Source organism: Sinocyclocheilus rhinocerous, unplaced genomic scaffold (genome assembly GCF_001515625.1).
Source record: "Sinocyclocheilus rhinocerous isolate Xijiao unplaced genomic scaffold, SAMN03320098_v1.1 scaffold499, whole genome shotgun sequence".
Lineage (NCBI taxonomy): Eukaryota > Metazoa > Chordata > Actinopteri > Cypriniformes > Cyprinidae > Sinocyclocheilus > Sinocyclocheilus rhinocerous.
This window is the reverse complement of record NW_015637156.1, coordinates 1,756,789-1,777,235: the sequence shown is the minus strand read 5'-3', so window position 1 is coordinate 1,777,235 and position 20,447 is coordinate 1,756,789. Positions and strand designations below refer to the sequence as shown.

The window sequence follows — 20,447 nt, the reverse complement described above, 5'->3', positions numbered from 1 at the left end:
GCAGCAGCAAATGCTGACCTGAGTTTTACTATGTGCAACATGAAGACAACAGATCATATTATCACATTACACTGTTTATGAATATGTGAACTCATGCCATCAAAAAACATGAAAATTATCTTTTAAATTCTATTTTAAAATATAGTGTTATATATCATTCATATCACATTTAAATCATATTTATTTATTTTTTTTAATGTGGCAAAAAGTGGTAAAATTAGATTTAAAAAGATCTGTTTTCTATTTTAATATATTTTAATTTAATTTATTCTTAGTTTATTTAGTCAGTGTAGCACCTGCGTACTCCAACGCAACACTTAAGCTACTGGACCAGCTCTAGCTTCTCAAGGAGTGGGAGAAATAAACATAAAATTAGACTGGAGACCAGATTTAAGAAACAAAAACCGGCACTTTACTATTAGACAAACAAAACACAGAACAATGAATCAATTGAAGGATAATCACACAAATGATAAAAGGTAAGTAATAAAAGTAATCTCTTCTTTCCTATTATCAGCACGTCTCCACACAGTAAACAAAACAAGCGTTTCCTAGCAACGACAACTGCACTAAACACTAATGAGACAAGTAAATACACTTACGGGCTGCTTTTAACTTCCGCTGATAAAGACTGCTTCTCTCAACGACTATTTCTTTACACTGTTTTCTGCTGGCGCTTGAACACACCTTCCTTATTTTCTCCCCAACAAATGGCCAAGCAAGCGCAGACACTGAAAAGATACGCGATACAGAACGAGACCAAACTTAAATATTTGAGAAAAAAGAGTCAAACCTGAGAATGTGGTGGAAGAAACATAGAATATCTCTTTATTGTCTTGCTGCAATCTCTATCAAGACTCCAAAATTGATTCAATCAAATTCAAACAGGCAAAGTAAAGCAATCATATGTTACATCATGACACTGACATTAAAAGAAAAGAAAACAAAATACAATAAAAATGTGTATGGCAGTTGAATTCAGTTCTGTTCAGTCGTGTAATGCAGTTCAGTTCAAATTGTTGTGAAATGTAATTCAGTTCAAATTGCCAAAAAAAAAAAAAAAAGTCAGAGAAAGGATTGTTGCAAGGGTAAAAATGGGAAAAAGAAAACAACAGGAGAAAGGTTGATGTCCTGTTCAGAAAAGAAAAAAAACAGATCCAAGAACAATTATCACTGAGTTTACCGACAAATCCAGAGCATGTAACAGGTCAAGCAAAAATTATGTGTTCAACCCAAGCAAAATAATAATGTGCATTTGATCAGATATAACAAGTACGCCTTTAATGGTCAGGACAGTAGGAGTAGAGACAGGAAACAATTGGACAGGTGAGAAGGAAACAAGAGCAGGAAGTACCTTCAGCTGGGATTCAAAGTCATGCTGTCTGAAGTGCAGTTGTGCCTTCACATCGATGTGCTGCCCACAAGGCTATGACTCTGACAGAGGCAACTCTACACTCAGGATACTAAGGAGTGATTGTCTTATATGTCTCACTGAGATATAAGCTTTGTCATAAGATGTCTTCAGTTTTATTTTAGGAGAAAAGTTAAACTTTTACTAATATTGTAAATGCTAAAACTATCATTTAAATATTACTAGTTTAAATTTATCTTCAATGTGCAGCATTGTATATACACCACATTTTCCAAACAAACTAGAAAGGACTTACACGTGCAAGATGTTTAGTATAAGAGCAATACCCTTTTTTAACAAATGTAACACTAGTGTACCAGTGTTTTTGTTGTTGTTTTTTTTTCTTCTTTGTTTAGCATTAAAATGTTGTCTTGTATACGGCCCATTTTTGCATGTATGTAAATATAGGTTATGGTTTACTCTGTTAAATCAGTGAAGTTTGAACAACTTCAAATATGACAATGCATGTATTGTCTGATTGAAATGGTGTGGATAAATTACATTGAAGCTAACCAGAGGGAAGAAAAATAAAATTAAAATGAGATCTCTTTAACATTTCAATTATTTATCCTAGACAGAAAGGATTGTTGCAAGGGTAAAAATGGGAAAAAGAAAACAACAGGAGAAAGGTTGATGTCCTGTTCAGAAAAGAAAAAAAACAGATCCAAGAACAATTATCACTGAGTTTACCGACAAATCCAGAGCATGTAACAGGTCAAGCAAAAATTATGTGTTCAACCCAAGCAAAATAATAATGTGCATTTGATCAGATATAACAAGTAAAAGGTTATGAGATACATTATGTGAATGCTTGGCTAAAGAGATGTGTCTTTAATCTAGATTTAAACAGAGAGAGAGTGTCTTAAACCCGAATGTTGTCAGGAAGGCTATTCCAGAGTTTGGGGGCCAAATTTCATTTAATTATTTTACATAAATCCAGCATTTAGTTGATCCTGATAAATGCTCATCGTCACAGTTGTAAACACGACGGCTTCCTTCTTCGATGAGGGTGTTTGGCTTCATGATATCTTTGTTTCCAGGCGGAATGTTAAAGAATGCGACACAAACATCTCCTGGAAATCCAGTAGAATTCGACCAATCAGATGGCGACTTCGAAATTCCTGAAGTGTTTCTAATTTTGTGTGCCATATGCATCAGACCATATGTTTATACATATTTATGCATCAGACGTTCAGCTAAAGGTCCGTGGGCGTGACATCTGAGGCTGAGGTTAGTTGGAGCCTTCCTGCCTGTCTGTGCGCGCTACTCCCTAAACAGACAAGGCTTTTATACTTGACTCGCTCACTGTTGTATAATTCTGTTAAACAAAAGGGGGTGACACGGAGTAATTGTTCTCCAACCCTTATGACAATTAACTATGGTTTTTATACACCACATTTTCCAAACACACTAGAAAGGACTTACAAGTGCAAGATGTTTAGTATAAGAGCAATACTTTTTTTTAACAATTATCAGTGTACCAGTTTTTTTTTTTTTGCTTTGTTTAGCATTAACATTTTGTCTTGTACAGCCCATTTTTGCATGTATGCAAATATAGGTTATGGTTTTCTCTGTTAAATCATTGTGCAATAAAACACTGTCTACATAAAACAACTTCAAATATGACAATGCATGTATTGTCTGATTGAAATGGTGTGGATAAATTACATTGAAGCTAACCAGAGGGAAGAAAAATAAAATTAAAATGAGATCTCTTTAACATTTCAATTATTTATCCTAGACAGAAATGAGGTTACTTTAAGATTGAATGGAAACTTTTGCTTGAGTCTCTTGCTTCTCAAACTTGTCTCCTGAGACAAAAACTCTAACACCCTCACATTTGTCTCTTTTACAGCTTTAGAAGAGATCTCAACAACATCACACACTGTGCTCAGATTTTCTCCTTTGCTAGAGACGCTGGATGAGGAGACAAATGTGCGAGATCCAGAGTCTCTTGCTAAGGAGAAAAATCTGAGCACAGTGTGTGATGTTGTTGAGAAGTGTTTCTAATTTTGTGTGCCATATGCATCAGACCATATGTTTATACATATTTATGCATCAGACGTTCAGCTAAAGGTCCGTGGGCGTGACATCTGAGGCTGAGGTTAGTTGGAGCCTTCCTGCCTGTCTGTGCGCGCTACTCCCTAAACAGACAAGGCTTTTATACTTGACTCGCTCACTGTTGTATAATTCTGTTAAACAAAAGGGGGTGACACGGAGTAATTGTTCTCCAACCCTTATGACAATTAACTATGGTTTTACTGTAGTAAAAGTGTAGTAAACATGTTTTTTTGACATATTGACAATTTGAATAATAACAGATTTTCTACAAATACCATGGTTAACTGTAAAGCTGCTTTGACACAATCTGTATTGTTAAAAGCGCTATATAAATAAATGTGACTTGACTTGACTTGTTTGAAACATTGTAGGAGACAAATATGAGACCACCAGTCTTTAGCTAAGGAGACATATCTGAGCACAGTGTATGATGTTGTTGAGGTCTATTCTAAATATTTAAAAGAGACAAATGTGAGAGATCCCGTGTTAGAGTGTTAGAGTTTTTGTCTCAGGAGACAAGTTTGAGAAGCAGGATACTCAGGCAAAAACCTCCATTCGATCTTAAAGTAACCTCATTTCTGTCTAGGAGAAACATTTGAGATGTTAAAGAGATCTCACTTTTGATAATTTCTTTCCTATGGGGAGTCTCTGTCTATTAAAGCAGGAGCTTCTGCTTCTATCAGCTGCACTGCATCTTCTGGAATTGATTATTACATGAGCTGGTATCCAGTGTTGGGGAAAGTTACTATTAAGAGCAATGCATTACTATATTGCGTTACTCCCCCCCAAAAAGTAACTAATTATGTTACTTAGTTACTTTTTCATTAAATTATCTCATTAAAGATTTAATTACATTTACATATATTGTCTTCTTGTAGATGCAAATTTGAATGCTTCTCCAGTATAGTTATTATTAATGAAATATTAGGGAATGTGATCATTTGTTTCATGACTATGTTTCTCAAAACAAAAATCTACAATATGAAAAGATTTTCTAAAAAAGGTTTTCTAAAATGCTGTCAATATATAAAAAAGTAACTAATTATGTTACTTAGTTACTTTTTATGGAAAGTAACACATTACGTTACATTTGAGTTACCTTTTAAATCTGGGCAGGGCTTGCTAGTTTGTTTTTAATATAAAAAAAATATTCTATTACAAATGTAAAAGCCCACCAAAAGTGAAATGAACACACCTCAGGCTGAAGGAAATGTAAATTCATGTCTGTACAGTAGAGGGCGCAGCTCAAACAAATTGCATGAAGAATAAGATGCAGGAGAAGAAAGTTCAACACTATTCAGCAATAAAAATGAAACACAAATGTGTCATTTTTGCTTATTAGTATGGTTGATTTGGATCATCTAAGGTTAGTAGCAAAGACACTGGTTAATAAAATGGGATTAAATGCATAAATGATATGTGTCTTATTTAACATATTTAATTATTGCAGGTTTGTATAATATTCTGAGTTTGCATTTGACTGTTTTTATTCATTTTGAGGAATACTGAATCTGTTTTTGTGCAGGTGAGATGAGTAAATACATGTTTATATTTTGTCTAGAATTACAGTAACATCATGTTCACATAGTGCACACAACACCTCTGTACTTACTCCCGATTTCTCTCAACATGGGGACAGAAGAGCTGTCAGTCAATACATGGGAAAACAAAGTAACTGGCATTACTTATTTGAAAACGTAACTCAGATATTTCCTAATTAATTAAAAAGTAATGCATTACTTTACTAGTTACTTAAAAAAAGTAATTTGATTATGTAACTTGCGTTTCTTGTAACCCCAACACTGCTGGTATCTGCTACAACCTGGAAAAGTTCCTAAACTTCTGATTTACTATACAAGTAAACTTACATCTGGAATTTCAGACAGGTTCAGTGGAACTTATTCTGGATATGAATTTATGCTAAACATACGTCAAGTCCAGCTTGAGGATGAAGGAGAATATTACTGTAAGGGGACTTATTCTAATACAGTGTTCACACATTGAAACAGCATCGAACAAAAACCTTGCAGTCTGACGGCACAGTGAATGTACTCAGCAATTATGTACTAATTTATATTAAATGAGAAATTAATTTCTCAGTATGAACAAAATATTTAATCAATCTACACTTTCTGTCTATGATTCTGTGATGAACAGTTAATTTTTTCTTTCATCCTGTTTAAGTGCATAAATCCTGACACCCATTTAAAGACTTCAGACTATTAGCCCAATTTTAATGCAATTAAGTAAAATAAGCTAAAAATTATCAGTAAAGCCATATTATTATCAATGTGATTTCTCAAATAACTTAAATGTTGAACTAATATTTAATGAAAAAATTAAATATTTTATTAAATTAAAATATAATGGTTAAGATGTCATGTTAAAATAAATATCTCTTTTGCTGTAATTTATATTTCAATATAAAAATATTCTCTAGGCTGCTCATCACATCACACGTCCTAAAAAATTAAAAACCAAAAGAAGTGGTACAGTATTTCATATTTTAGTAATAATTCAGCACCATATTTAAGACAAAATGCTTTTATTTCAACAAAACATTTATAGCATTGCAGTTGTAGAATTACAAAAGATAAGAAAATATGAGCAATATACTAACAGCATGTGTGTGTATTTCATTCATTTGTTCACCTGAACCTTAGAAAACTATAGTTAACACAAACTAACATTGGTTGAAAGCATTTATTAATCTTAGTTAATGTTAAATGCAACATATACTTAAATAAAAAAGTTTTGTAAAAAAACTATTTAATGGATCTGAGCTAACATGAACTATCAAAGAACTGTTATTTTTATTAACTAACATAAATTTTAATGATTAACATATGAAATGTATTGTTCATTGTTAGTTGGCTAAGGTTAGTGTAAAAAAAAAACAAGATGTATAACTATATCAGACTAAAATGTACATATATCTGGTCTATCAGTCTTTCTGAGTGTCTTTCACTTCCCTTTAAGAGATTCAAAGTTAATCATGCAGATCTGAGTGTAACAGTCCATAAAAACACATTTACTGACTCATAATATTCAGATTTTAGATAATCAGTATTCATTATAATATATGGTAAAGGTTAATAATAAGGTTTCATTTGTTCACCTGAACCTTAGAAAACTATAGTTAACACAAACTAACATTGGTTGAAAGCATTTATTAATCTTAGTTAATGTTAAATGCAACATATACTTAAATAAAAAAGTTTTGTAAAAAAACTATTTAATGGATCTGAGCTAACATGAACTATCAAAGAACTGTTATTTTTATTAACTAACATAAATTTTAATGATTAACATATGAAATGTATTGTTCATTGTTAGTTGGCTAAGGTTAGTGTAAAAAAAAAACAAGATGTATAACTATATCAGACTAAAATGTACATATATCTGGTTTTAAACATCTAGCTCTCAGATTCTGATTTGTAATAGCATGCTCAGAATTTAAAAAGAAAAGTATTTTGTGTTTTATTCAATAAATATTTCACAGAAAATTAAGATTTTGTGTTTTGTTTCTTTATTAAAATATCCAAGTATAAAAGAAAAAAAAACATTTTCGTTAGACAACGAATCTTTAGACATTTAGATTTATAATTTGATATTTAACAATATATTTAGATTTTTATATTTGTTTAGTGTCCAATTATAGAGTAATGTAACTGACATCTGAAACAAGAGTAAGGTATATTTCCCATGTGAAACACAATTAAATTATAATTTACCAATTAGATAAATTATTGACTGTGGTCATGTTTCACATTGTAATTTTTTAAAAATCCTAGTTTGTTCTCACATCTCTTGTTCTGTGGTTTTCTTTTTTATATAAATATTTTGTAAAATGGAAAGAGATTTACTTACTTCCAACTGAGAGTCGGGTGCCTCCACCGAAAGTCCACCAAAAACCTCCTGCACTAAAAAATCAACACTCAAAAAGTTTTGTAAAAAAACTATTAAATGGATCTGAGCTAACATGAACTATCAAAGAACTGTTATTTTTATTAACTAACATAAATTTTAATGATTAACATATGAAATGTATTGTTCATTGTTAGTTGGCTAATGCATTAGGTTAGTGTAAAAAAAAAACAAGATGTATAACTATATCAGACTAAAATGTACATATATCTGATTTTAAACATCTAGCTCTCAGATTCTGATTTGTAATAGCATGCTCAGAATTTAAAAAGAAAAGTATTTTGTGTTTTATTCAATAAATATTTCACAGAAAATTAAGATTTTGTGTTTTGTTTCTTTATTAAAATATCCAAGTATAAAAGAAAAAAAAACATTTTCGTTAGACAACGAATCTTTAGACATTTAGATTTATAATTTGATATTTAACAATATATTTAGATTTTTATATTTGTTTAGTGTCCAATTATAGAGTAATGTAACTGACATCTGAAACAAGAGTAAGGTATATTTCCCATGTGAAACACAATTAAATTATAATTTACCAATTAGATAAATTATTGACTGTGGTCATGTTACACACTGTAATTTTTTTAAAATCCTAGTTTGTTCTCACATCTCTTGTTCTGTGGTTTTCTTTTTTATATAAATATTTTGTAAAATGGAAAGAGATTTACTTACTTCCAACTGAGAGTCGGGTGCCTCCACCGAAAGTCCACCAAAAACCTCCTGCACTAAAAAATCAACACTCAAAATAACACTGACACTGCTCTTAAGACTGACACTAAAACTAATAATACATTTTAATTCATTCACGTCAAAAATAGAAATAAACTGTTAATAAATAAAATGCTGCAAAATGTATTTGTATTGATTTTGAGGTCAATTCCAGGATGCATCTGAATGTGTTTTTGAAAGTGTTTTGCATATTAACTGAAGACTGTGCTTAAAACTCCACTGATGATTATTAGTGTGTGACACCAACATGCGTGAAACAATGATTTCTCTTATTCTGATGCTGTGGACACTTGCTCAAGGTACAAAAATATATTTTTACATTATGACAAAAAAAAAAAACTGTGGAATTTATTTAAAAATTTGAATGTGTGCTTTGCTTTTTATTTTGTAGTGTATTTGGTTTAATGGTTTTATCACAGACATAAATGTGACTGTTTTTGTTTTTGTTGTCTCTCTCAGTGTCTCACGAAGAGGTTCAGTCTCCTGAATCTCTGTCTGTTAAAGCAGGAGATTCTGTCTCTATCAGCTGCACTGGGACCAGCGGAGTTGGTAATGACATGAGCTGGTATCTGCAGAAACCTGGAGAAGCTCCTAAACTCCTGATCTACACAGCCAGTCGACTTGAATCTGGAGTCCCAGATCGGTTCAGTGGAAGTGGATCTGAACCTGATTTCACACTGAACATACGTGGAGTCCAGCTTGAGGATGCAGGAGTTTATTACTGTATGGGGGTTTATGAAGGCCCAGTGTTCACACAGTGAAACAGCATCATACAAAAACCTCCTTCAGTCTGACACATTGAAAATACGTGAATGCTGAGTTCACAATATCAATATCATAATTAATCTTACTCACATAGTTAGTTCAGTATGAATTAAATTTGAATAAACATATTCTGGCTCTGTTTGTAACCAAACATATTCTTACATTTATCCTTTTAATTGTTTTAACCCTAAAGACAATAACACAGAACTGTATAAATTTCAAGCTATGTGCCATAATTTGTACCATTTTAAACAACAGTGGGTAAGATTTTAATTATTCAGTCTGTTCATGAAATTTTAATTGTCATCATTTCAGCTGAAAAGAATAGAAATGAAGAAAAGTTAGCCTTATGTCAATTATCTCCAATTATCTTTGACTCAGTTGTCAAGATTCTACAACTTTCAAGATTCATAGGCTGGAATAACTGTTTAAATGCAGCATGTATAAAACACATCCCATTATTCTGTGTATGAACATGAAATTAGACAATGAAAAAATACCATAATTCAGTGGCGAGCGGTGACTTTTATAACTGGGTATGCTGAGTGATCAAATTAAGACCCCCCCCCACCACCACCCCTCCCATCAGCTTTTAGGACGCACTCAAAGAGGGATCACAGATGACAAATAAGAAACACCGTGGTAGGTGTCGATTTAAAAGTATGCACATTTCCTACCTTATTTGTAAATTAAATTCATCTCCAATCCTTCTTCTGTCGTTTCAGGTTTATCCATTGTTATTCGAATGCTAGAAAAAATATAGCTGGATTTCCAAGTAAAAACCACCAAATAACGTTTACACATAGTTACGTTATGATAGGCCTACGTAATATTCAGAGGGAGATGAGGGATTCCCCCGGTCTATATGTCTCTGCATCCGCTAAAGTTTTTTTTAAAAATTTATTTTATTTTTTATTTTTAGTGAATAGGAGTTAAAACTCCCACCCAGGTGACACTACTCCAATAACAGACCATGCAAAATACCCAAAATAATAATATCTTTAAAATATTGCCAAGTAACTTTGCAACATGGCAAACAACAATAAAATCAGAGAAGGACTTTAACGACACGAGCATATACGCAAAACAAAAGGAACAATAACATGTTAATGTTCAAAATGTTCAGAGGATTCATGTTTCTTTCTTTTCCTGATGTTTTTTATTATTAAAATTGTATATAGCCCACGTTTTTATAAAAAAAATTTTATTTACCAATTAGGCATGTTGACAATAACGTAGGCTATATCTTCAACATGCATACCTTGTCTATAACCAAAAATGTAAGAAGATATGTTTTCAGTGGACTTTTAAAAATTTGCTTTGCTTGAGAAAACATAAAAATACAGTTACAGTGTTTTTTTCTTTTACCGCTTAGGCAATAACGTTGACAATAACCTATATCTTCAACATACCTTGTCTATAACCAAAAATGTAAGAAGATATGTTTTCAGTGGACTTTTAAAAATTTGCTTTGCTTGAGAAAACATAAAAATACAGTTACAGTGTTTTTTTCTTTTGATTTAGTCGAGTTGGTTTTGCATCAAACATAATGTGATTTTCGGCAACCGAGATCTGACAGCAACAGCACATTTTTCTGCTTGGGCGAGCGCTTTGCGGACAGCTTACCTCGCGCATGAAATCAGCCGCAGGCCAGTAAACCAATGAGAACGCGCTATAATCATGACGAGTCATAGCAACAGAGTGGAGACGAGAAAGCTGCGAGAATCCGCTCGCCCGGAAGCAACCGCAACTGACATAGATTCACAGAAAATTACTCCCGTTTGGCATATAAATCATTTTATGTACTTATTCCTAACTCTTTAAGCTTTAAGTTACATTTCAAATGACAAGGGATCAACTTATAATCATGTTTATATTAATTATCCCGTGAACTTATTCTCTCAAATGGCCTGGGTATGCGGAGCATTCGCAGCTTATATGGACGGAAAGTCACTGCCATAATTCTCTTTTTAATTATATTTTCAATTTTAAAATTTGAATATGTCATGCTCCTCACAACCACAACATGTACATTATACTTTATTTCAGGGGTGCCCAATCCTGTTCCTGGAGCTCACCTACCTGCAGAGTTCAGTTCCAACCCTGATCAAACACACCTGTCTGTAATTATCAAGTGCTCCATCAGATCCTAATTGGTTGGTTTCATCAGGGTTAGAAATTAACTTTGAAGGAAGGTAGATCTCCAGGAACAGGATTGGGCACCCCTGCTTTATTTCATAATATATATTATAAAAGTAATGATCAAACATGTAACAGTTTTTATTTAATTTAGTAGAATTGTTAGTATTTAAATGGTATGTGAAGTCAGACATCATGATCAACATCTGTTCCTGGATGAACATCATTTGTTAGTTCTGGAACATTCATTGTGTGTGCTAAAGAAACTCTCGTCATAAACGTCAGCACAAATAATAGGGAAATTATAGGTTGATAAGAATGCTGAATCTTTCTTGATGTTACAGTCCTGGTAAGAGACAAAAATGGTCTGTCTTTAAGGAATCATTAAATCAAAAATACCTGCTCAGCTAGATTAACAATTGAAATTTGTTCCTTGACAGTACGAGAGGTTGTTGTTCTCAGAAAGAACATTTACATTGTGAAGACACTTTGCATTAAACTTCATGCTACAGTGCTCTGGAGGTCTTTATAGATCTGTGACTTTACGATTTTATGACTGATCGCTCTCCTTCATGATAACAGATCCTAAAGCAAACATGACTTTGATAACCATCATTATTTGGACACTCACCACCTGCACCTGGAGTAAGTAAATGCCTATAGAAATTCATATCATCAGCTGATTTACAGAAAACTAGAAAATAAGCAATCCACAGATTCTCAGGTGCTGAGATCAAGATTTAGTTTAGACTTAATTTCTTGCAAATATATGCATTAATTAACTTATAAATTTTTTTTTTTTTTTTTGTCATTTTACCCGAGCATGTGCAGTACAAATTACATTAACATTGACCTTTAACTAACTTTGATAACCATCATTATTTGGACACTCACCACCTGCACCTGGAGTAAGTAAATGCCTATAGAAATTCATATCATCAGCTGATTTACAGAAAACTAGAAAATAAGCAACCCACAGATTCTCAGGTGCTGAGATCAAGATTTAGTTTAGACTTAATTTCTTGCAAATATATCATTAATTAACTTATAAAATTTTTTTTTTTTTTTTTGTCATTTTACCCGAGCATGTGCAGTACAAATTACATTAGCATTGACCTTTAACTGTTTTGATCTTCAAGTCAAGTCCTTCATTGTCATTATGTATGATTCATTAAATGGGAAAGAATGCTTAGTCCTTTTAGTGCAACAGTTAGAAACATTGTGTCATCAACCTGGCAGATTACTAGTAAGTGTGAGATTTTAAATGTGCTTATCAGTTTTATATTATTTTACAGTGTTTTCTGTGTCTCTCTTCAGGTTCTGTGGGGCAGATTGTGACTCAATCTGAAGATCAAACAGTGAAGCCTGATCAGACTGTCACTATTCAGTGTAATCATAAACCAGCAGTATACTGTGTTAAAAAAGATACCTCTCAGGATTGCATGCACTGGTACCATCAGATTCCTGGAGAAGCTCCTAAACTCCTGATCTATTACTCATCAGACAGAGCTTCAGGTGTTTCTTCTAGATTTAGTGGCAGTGGAAGGGACACAGATTTTACTCTGACCATCAGTGGAGTCCAGCCTGAAGATTCAGGATTTATTACTGTCAGAGTAAATATAACAAGGGAGTCTCTGGGACCACAGACTGGGTGTTCACACAGTGTAAAATCATCATACACACCTCACTGGGTGATACAGCAGCACTGCAGCTTTGAGCTTCTGCAGATGTTGATGTTGAAGATCATTATTTACCTCACTGACTTACAAACACACATACACAGAAGGCTGCTGAATCAATAATAAACACCAGAATGTCTCAATCAGGTTTCCACATGAACTACAATCCAATAAAATCCATCCAACCTTGATGAAAGCAAACTCACCATGGCCAAAGCAACTTCTTAAATTCATGCTTTAACTAACAACATGAATACTCCAGTTCAGTGTGAAATAAGCCAGAATCCATATTTTGTTTTATTTTGTATGTTAACAACCACAACAGGTTTTCCCTGCTATATTTAAAATGAAATCTATAAGCTGTTTATTTTCTTGTGATGCTGATGTTCAATTCCATTCATGTGACTGATAAAAGCATGTAAACTAATGAAAGGAAAATAAAAAAATAATTAAATACTATGGTAAAATAAAGAAATAATATTAAATAAGGACAAAATAATAATACACAATTAATGATTCAAAGAGCTTTTATTTGCTTTTATTTAAAATAACATGCTTTTATTAAAAATTGATCATAAGTGTTAAAGCAGGCTTAAAGAAAGATTAACATAATGAGTAAATTGGTACACTGTCTTGTTTGTCCATTAGTAAGGCTGTGTATGTGTGGTTGTTTGTATATAAATGAGTGATTATGCATGCCTATAATCTAAGACTGCATACTCATACAGACATTAACTAAATTAAAACATTGTTTGTCAAAGACAATTTACCATTCTGATGGATAAATGCCCAATAATAAAAAAAATTGGCTGTTTTAAATCGGTCTGAAGAAGAAATAAGAAAAGTGTGCATGTGTTTGGTATTGTCACACCAGAACAAAACTTTTCAATAATTTATTCTTATATTAGTCATGGGTATTCTTTTTAAAAATGTGTTTAAAATACAAACAAATCCTCTCTTGTTATTTTAATTTAGTGTTTCATTTTGAAAAAAGAAAGAGGTTTACTTACTTCCAACTGAGAGTCGGGTGCCTCCACCGAACGTGTACCACAGTGATACAAACCCAATCAACAGCTGAACAAAAACCTCCTGCACTAAAACTGACACTGACACTAACCAGTGTGTCCATTCAGCTGTGAAGAGCTCGAGTTTTGCATAAGCAACATATGGACAATGTTTTTAAATCAGAGAACGGTGAGTTTAACCGACAGTTGTTGGTCATTACAACAGATATTTATATATGTTGTATTCATAATAATAATTATAATTTATAATTAGCAAGAAAATGGGAAGAGTGCAAGTTTACCCATTTTAAGCCTATTCATATAGGCTACAAAATCATAGTCAAAGAACATATGTCACTCTCACCGTCATTGAGCTCAGTATTAAGGGCTACATAGTTGACAATGGCTTAGCGTAACGTTTTTCTGTGACAACAATATTAACAATATGTCGTACGTTTAGACTAAGAAGTAAGAACCAGCGGTAGGCTACCTGATTCGCAAATGAACAACTCACTTTTTAATGAATCGATCAAATGAGTTATCAAAATGGTTCTTATGGTGCGTTCAAGTCGTGTCGGATAGAGAACATTAAAGCATGTCAACATATTCTGTTACACCAAATACACAAAATAATGATCTTTAAAAAAGCATCATATGACCCCTTTAATAAGAATTTCAATAAAAAAAAAAAATAGATAGCATTTTATTTCTGTATTGTGTTATATTTTTATGTTTGTAAGTGGTGTTAAAAATTGCTCTGTGCATAATGAGCTGGTGGGTTTATGGTGTGATGTGTTGCGGACCGGGTGTGGTGGGCCGCTCTGTGCCAGAAAGTCCTGGGCCTCTTTTTAGCCCCAGTACGCCCCTGCATGGAATCCAGCTTGAGGATGCAGGAGATTATTACTCTATGGGGGTTTATGTTGGTCCAGTGTTTACACAGTGAAACAGCATTGTACAAAAACCTCCCTCAGTCAGACGACACAATGAATGTACTCATGCAGTAACTATGAACTTCATTAATTAAATGTAGCTAAAATATTTTATCATAAATATCTCTTTTACTGTAATTGATATTTTCAATATTTAAATATTCTCTACTTATCCATGCTGCTCATCACAATATCACACAACCTAAAAAAATAAAAAACCAATAAAAGCGTTATTTTATATATATATATTTTTTTTTTTTAAAGGTTCACAAAATTCAACACCATATTTGTAACAAAATGCTTTTATTTGGCAGCAAGAATTAAATGAGCAACACAACTTTCAGAGCATTGCAGTTGTAGAATTACAAAAGATAAGAATATATAAGCAATAAACTAACAGCATGAAATAGCATACTAACAGCAGTGTGTGTGTGTGAGTTTTTCCACTGGTCATCATCGCACTGCTGTGTGTTGAGGCTCTTGGTGACTGCATTGTGGGACGGGTGCGTGGCGTCACAGCTGACGGTTGTTGCTCTGCTCCACTCACTCTCAGTGAGGCTCAGGCTGCTGCTCCAGCTGTACAGTCCATCCTTCTGCAGCTGACTGGGACTCAGATCGACACCAGAGCTCCTGCTGCTGCCGTCCACCTTCCAGCTCAGCTTCCAGTCAGAGGGGAATCCCTTACTGGCCACACACAGCACTGTAGCCTTACCCTGCTGCAGCTCGTCTCTGGAGGGAGGCAGCACTGTGAGAGCGGGACGAGCCGCAGCTAAAGAGAGACACAGATGGAAACTGTGATGTTTCATTCTTCTGAAAAACAGCTCTATCAGTCTTTCTGAGTGTCTTTCACTTCCCTTTAAGAGATTCAGAGTTAATCAAGCAGATCTCAAGTGCAGCAGCCCATAAAAACAAGTTTTACCAGCCATCACACATACTTTATAATTTGTTCATTATAGATAATGTTATATTATATGGTTTCTGTCAACATATATTCATGTTATTGCTCAATTATTTGTTAAAAACCTACTGTATTAGATATAGCTACTTGTAGTTTGAAAACTACACCAGAAGAAAACATATTTGTCTCATGTGACATTCAATGAAAAAAGTAATTAAAAAAACTTAATCAACACTGTAAAATAATGCTGCAATTAGATATATCAACTTAAGATTTTTGAGATGCATTAAATACCCAGCTTAACCAAAATAAACTCATTATTTTAAGTAGAGCAAACGCTTAATTTTGAAACAACACATTATTTATTTTAATGTTGAATTCGAAGTTGTGAAGCAGATCTGAAGTTCAACAGCCTGTAAAAACACATTAGTAATATTCATATTCATATATTCAGTGTTCATAAAAATCAAGATGTATGACTATATGAGACTTAAATTTATTGGATTTATATTTACCTTTCAGGTTTATATTCTGAACAATATATTCAGACCTTGACGTGTATTCGATGCAGCACTATGGCAATACTATAGGATACATACAGGGAACCTCGTTCCCTTAGCAACTGAACTGTTTGTGTATTCTCTTAGAAAAATCTCTTTTTATGTTTGGCTGTTTGATAGGCAGAGGGGATCCCCACACTATCGTGTTTTATTTTGTTCCTCTATGCATTAAATAATGTCCCTTTTTTTCCTCCTCATGAAAAATGTAAAAAATGAAAGAAATTTATTTTCAGTTCATAATTACATGTTTATTGCCCCATTTTACAGTACTTATATAGTAACTGACATCTGAAACCGTAGTTAGACATATTTCTATTTCACGTGAAGTGCATAAACCTAATCTATAAAATGCATATATTTTATTTACCACTCAAATAGATAAAAAGGTAAACTAACTAATTTCAACCCATTTAGAAGTAGGCCTATATGCTGTTACACAAGGCAAAAAAAATGTCTGAGGATAGCCTATTTTTTAATTTTAGTTACTCTTCTTCTATTGGTCTGTTCTTCTTATTATTATTATTATTACTAACTAATTAATTAATATAAATCGAAACAGAAATAATAGAAATAGAAAGAGATTTACTAACTTCCAACTGAGAGTCGGGTGCCTCCACCGAACGAGCGCCCCAGTGATACAAACTCAATTAGAGGCTGTACAAAAACCTCCTGCACTAAAACTGACACTGACATAAACACTAACGCTCACAATAAAACACTGTATCTTAGGTTAGTTTTGCTTATATAGGTCAAACATTTTTATTGCATTAATGTTAATTAATTAAATGCTGCAAAATGTGTTTTGAAAGTTTTTGAGGTAAATTCCAGGATGCATCTGAATGTGTTTTGGAAAGTGTTTTGCATATTAACTGAACACTGTGCTTAAAACTCCACTGATGATTATTAGTGTGTAACACTTACATACATACATAGGAAACAATGATTTATCTTATTCTAATGCTGGGGACACTCTGTCTGCTCTGTCAAGGTTCAAAAATATATTTTCTACATTATGGAATTAATTGTTTGGAATTTATTTTATAATATTTTAATTTGTGCTTTCTTTTTAGTTTTATTATATTTAGATTGACTGTTTTATAGCAGATGAAAACTTGTCTTTGTATTTTGAAGTATTGTAATATTTGTTTTTGTTGTCTCCCTCAGTGTCTCATGAAGAGGTTCAGTCTCCTGAGTCTCTGTCTGTTAAAGCAGAAGATTCTGTCTCTATCAGCTGCACTGGGACCAGCGGAGTTGGTGATGACATGAGCTGGTATCTGCAGAAACCTGGAGAAGCTCCTAAACTCCTGATCTACGATGCCAGCAATCTTGCATCTGGAGTCGATTAACAACATAAATTCTGCTCTGGATCACACAAACCTACTGTAATCTGCCAGAGAGGACTGCGGGTGCAACGCATCATTATTTGGATTACTGTAGGTTAAGGTTTGGGGGTAGGTTAAGGGGTCTAAAAATCTAAATAGCGTATTAATAAAATGATAAAAAAGCATATTCGCTGTAAAATGGGTAGGTTTAGGTTTGGAGGTAGGTTAAGGGGTCTAAAAATCTAAATCGCTTAATGATAACATTATAAAAATGCATTGATACGAATATCTTAATGATATAAAAGATACGTAAATATTTTTACGTTTTTTAGCTAAAAATACGTAGCGATTTGTACGTTTTAAACGTTGAAATACGTCTAAATTGTACGTTTTAGAATTAATAAAAACGTACCTACTATAAACATGAGACCAGGCTGCATTATTACATGCAACTCGAAGACAACAAATAATATTCTCAAATTATGCTGTTTATGAACATGTGAACTCATGCCATCAAAAAACATATAGTGTTAAAATATAAGCATGATATTAATGATATTAGTCATCAGGATAACCGTCTGCTCCTGTATCAACATCATTTTTTGGTCCTGGAACAATGCATATGTCAAAGAAACATATCCTAACCCTAGACATAAGTTACAACACAACTCAGAAGACAATTAGGCTATAGGTTGATAAGAATGTTGAATCCTTTTGCAGGTTACACTGATATGTATGGAAGCCCGTTCCCGCCACTTTGAGAAAAAAATATAATTCTGTAAAAATAATTTGTTTCTCATACTGCGAAACTTTCTCATAATAACGACTTACTATGTCATAATAATGAGAAATGTTCTCGTAATTATGCCTTAGTATCTCATAATAATGAGAAACTTTCTCATAATTATGAGTTAATATAATATTCAGAGGAAAAAATGTCATACATAACGAGAAACTTTCTCGAAATAATGAGAAACTTTCTCATAATGACTTAATTTCTCGTTATTACGAGATGTTTTCTCGAATTAATGAGAAACTTTCTCGAAATAATGACTTATTTTCTCATAATATTGAGAAACTTTCTCGAAATAATGAGAAACTTTCTCGTAATAATGACAACATCTCGTAATAACGAGAAACTTTCTCAAAATAATTACTTGTTTTCTCAAAATAATGACTTATTTTCTCATAATAATGAGAAACTTTGTCGAAATAATGAGAAACTTTCTCATAATAACTTAACATCTCGTAATAACGAGAAATGTTCTCGAAATAATGAGAAACTTTCTCAAAATAATGACTTAACATCTCGTAATAAGCGTTGCTGTTTTGTGTTGCATTCATATTTTGGGTCCACCTGAATGCCTGTTTATACAATATGCATGATCATTAAGTTGTGTACTGATGTGGTTCACTCTGTCTTTGTACTTCAAGCCACGTTAAGCTTTTTTCACGTTAAGCGTTTGTCCTGCAAGAAGCGGGACGCTGAAGACCAAGCGGTTGCCGTGGTAACGAACAACGATGCTTTGTGCTTTTGAAATGAGATGGCTTACTGTATGAACATTGTATGCATGTGATGCATGACAGGGACAGCTAATAAAACGAATAAATCATCGAAATAAACATCTATAAAATAAGTTTATATGTGTAATGGTTTTAATTTCTTCATAAAATGCCTGGATTTCTTAACTGAAATATTAGTCAGCAATGTTTGAAGCCATAACTATCTGGCAGAGTAACTTGGTAAATGCTACAAATTAAAAGACTACATGCAGATCATTTATCTGAAATCGTTATTTAATGACAGATTATATCATTATACACTTTAGATTACAGAACAAAGCAATGTTTGCGGTGTTCCTGCATGGCTTTGACCAACAGATGGCCAAGCGTGCTGTCATTCTTGGATATAGAAGAATATATTCCAACAAAAATCACACGCATTTTATGAAGAAATGAAAGCCATTACACATATAAACTTAATGAATAGATGTTCATTTTTCATTTCTTCATAAAATGCCTGGATTTCTTAACTGAAATATTAGTCAGCAATGTTTGAAGCCATAACTATCTGGCAGAGTAACTTGGTAAATGCTACAAATTAAAAGACTACATGCAGATCATTTATCTGAAATCGTTATTTAATGACAGATTATATCATTATACACTTTAGATTACAGAACAAAGCAATGTTTGCGGTGTTCCTGCATGGCTTTGACCAACAGATGGTGCTAGCGTACCGTCACTCTTGCGTTACGCATGCGTGGATTAAAGGAGACATATTATGCCCCTTTTTACAATATGTAATATAAGTCTCTGGTGTTCTTGCCTTGCCTTGCCTTGCCTTGTGCAGCCAAAGACAGAACAGTTAGCATGTTTTGCTTAAACTTTAGCCATGGCATTAGAGCTGGTATACCGTTGTCGCTTGCGAAATCAAAATGATGGCGCCGTGGGTGGAAACTCTTACAGATTAAGGGGCGGTAATATTATAATGAGATCCCTTTGCCACGTCACCAAGGGAGCGAAATCAGACACGCTCATTTTACATCCGAAGCACACGGACAGAAAGCGGCTGTCACAGCATGTGAGTACTAAACTAAGTTGTCATTCACACACAAGATTATGTTAAAAACACACATGAGTTACAAAAACTGTCGGTTATGTCTGTGAAGGTAAACAGCTGGGGAATAAATTGCATGTTTATTTTAGATCTGTGTGGCAACAGCAATATACAGTAAATAAATCAATAAATCCACTGCTCTCTTGTCCCTCTGAGGATGGGACTCTAAATAGTGTTCTGTGCTCGTCCTTACACTGGCTTCCAGTTATATTTAGGATTGATTTTAAAGTACTTTTACTCGTTTATAAATCACTCAATGGCCTAGGACCTAAATACATAGCAGATATGTTCACTGAATATAAACCTAACAGACCACTCAGATCATTAGGATCAAGTCAGTTAGAAATACCAAGGGTTCACACAAAACAAGGGGAATCCGCTTTTAGCTATTTTGCCG

The 20,447-nt window shown here is 33.3% G+C and overlaps 4 gene segments (V, D, J or C); 2 read left to right on the top strand and 2 right to left on the bottom strand.

Annotated features, from left to right (window-relative positions):
* Positions 1 to 8,391: 8,391 nt before the first annotated feature.
* On the top strand, positions 8,392 to 8,898 carry LOC107748709 (Ig kappa chain V-I region Gal-like). The segment is given in 2 exon segments: positions 8,392 to 8,433; positions 8,594 to 8,898. Coding segments are annotated over 2 exon segments (342 nt in total).
* A 2,251-nt stretch (positions 8,899 to 11,149) lies between these two features.
* LOC107748706 (Ig kappa chain V-I region CAR-like) lies at positions 11,150 to 13,059 on the top strand. The segment is given in 3 exon segments: positions 11,150 to 11,387; positions 11,621 to 11,683; positions 12,356 to 13,059. Coding segments are annotated over 2 exon segments (534 nt in total).
* Positions 13,060 to 13,277: 218 nt separating this feature from the next.
* Positions 13,278 to 16,806, bottom strand: LOC107748707 (Ig kappa-b4 chain C region-like). The segment is given in 3 exon segments: positions 13,278 to 13,426; positions 15,081 to 15,419; positions 16,699 to 16,806. Coding segments are annotated over 3 exon segments (462 nt in total).
* Positions 13,390 to 20,447, bottom strand: part of LOC107748733 (Ig kappa-b4 chain C region-like) — a 20,445-nt gene continuing 13,387 nt past the window's right edge. The window contains exons 4-5 of the C gene segment in view: positions 14,139 to 14,148; positions 13,390 to 13,429 (exon numbers count right to left, since the gene is read on the bottom strand).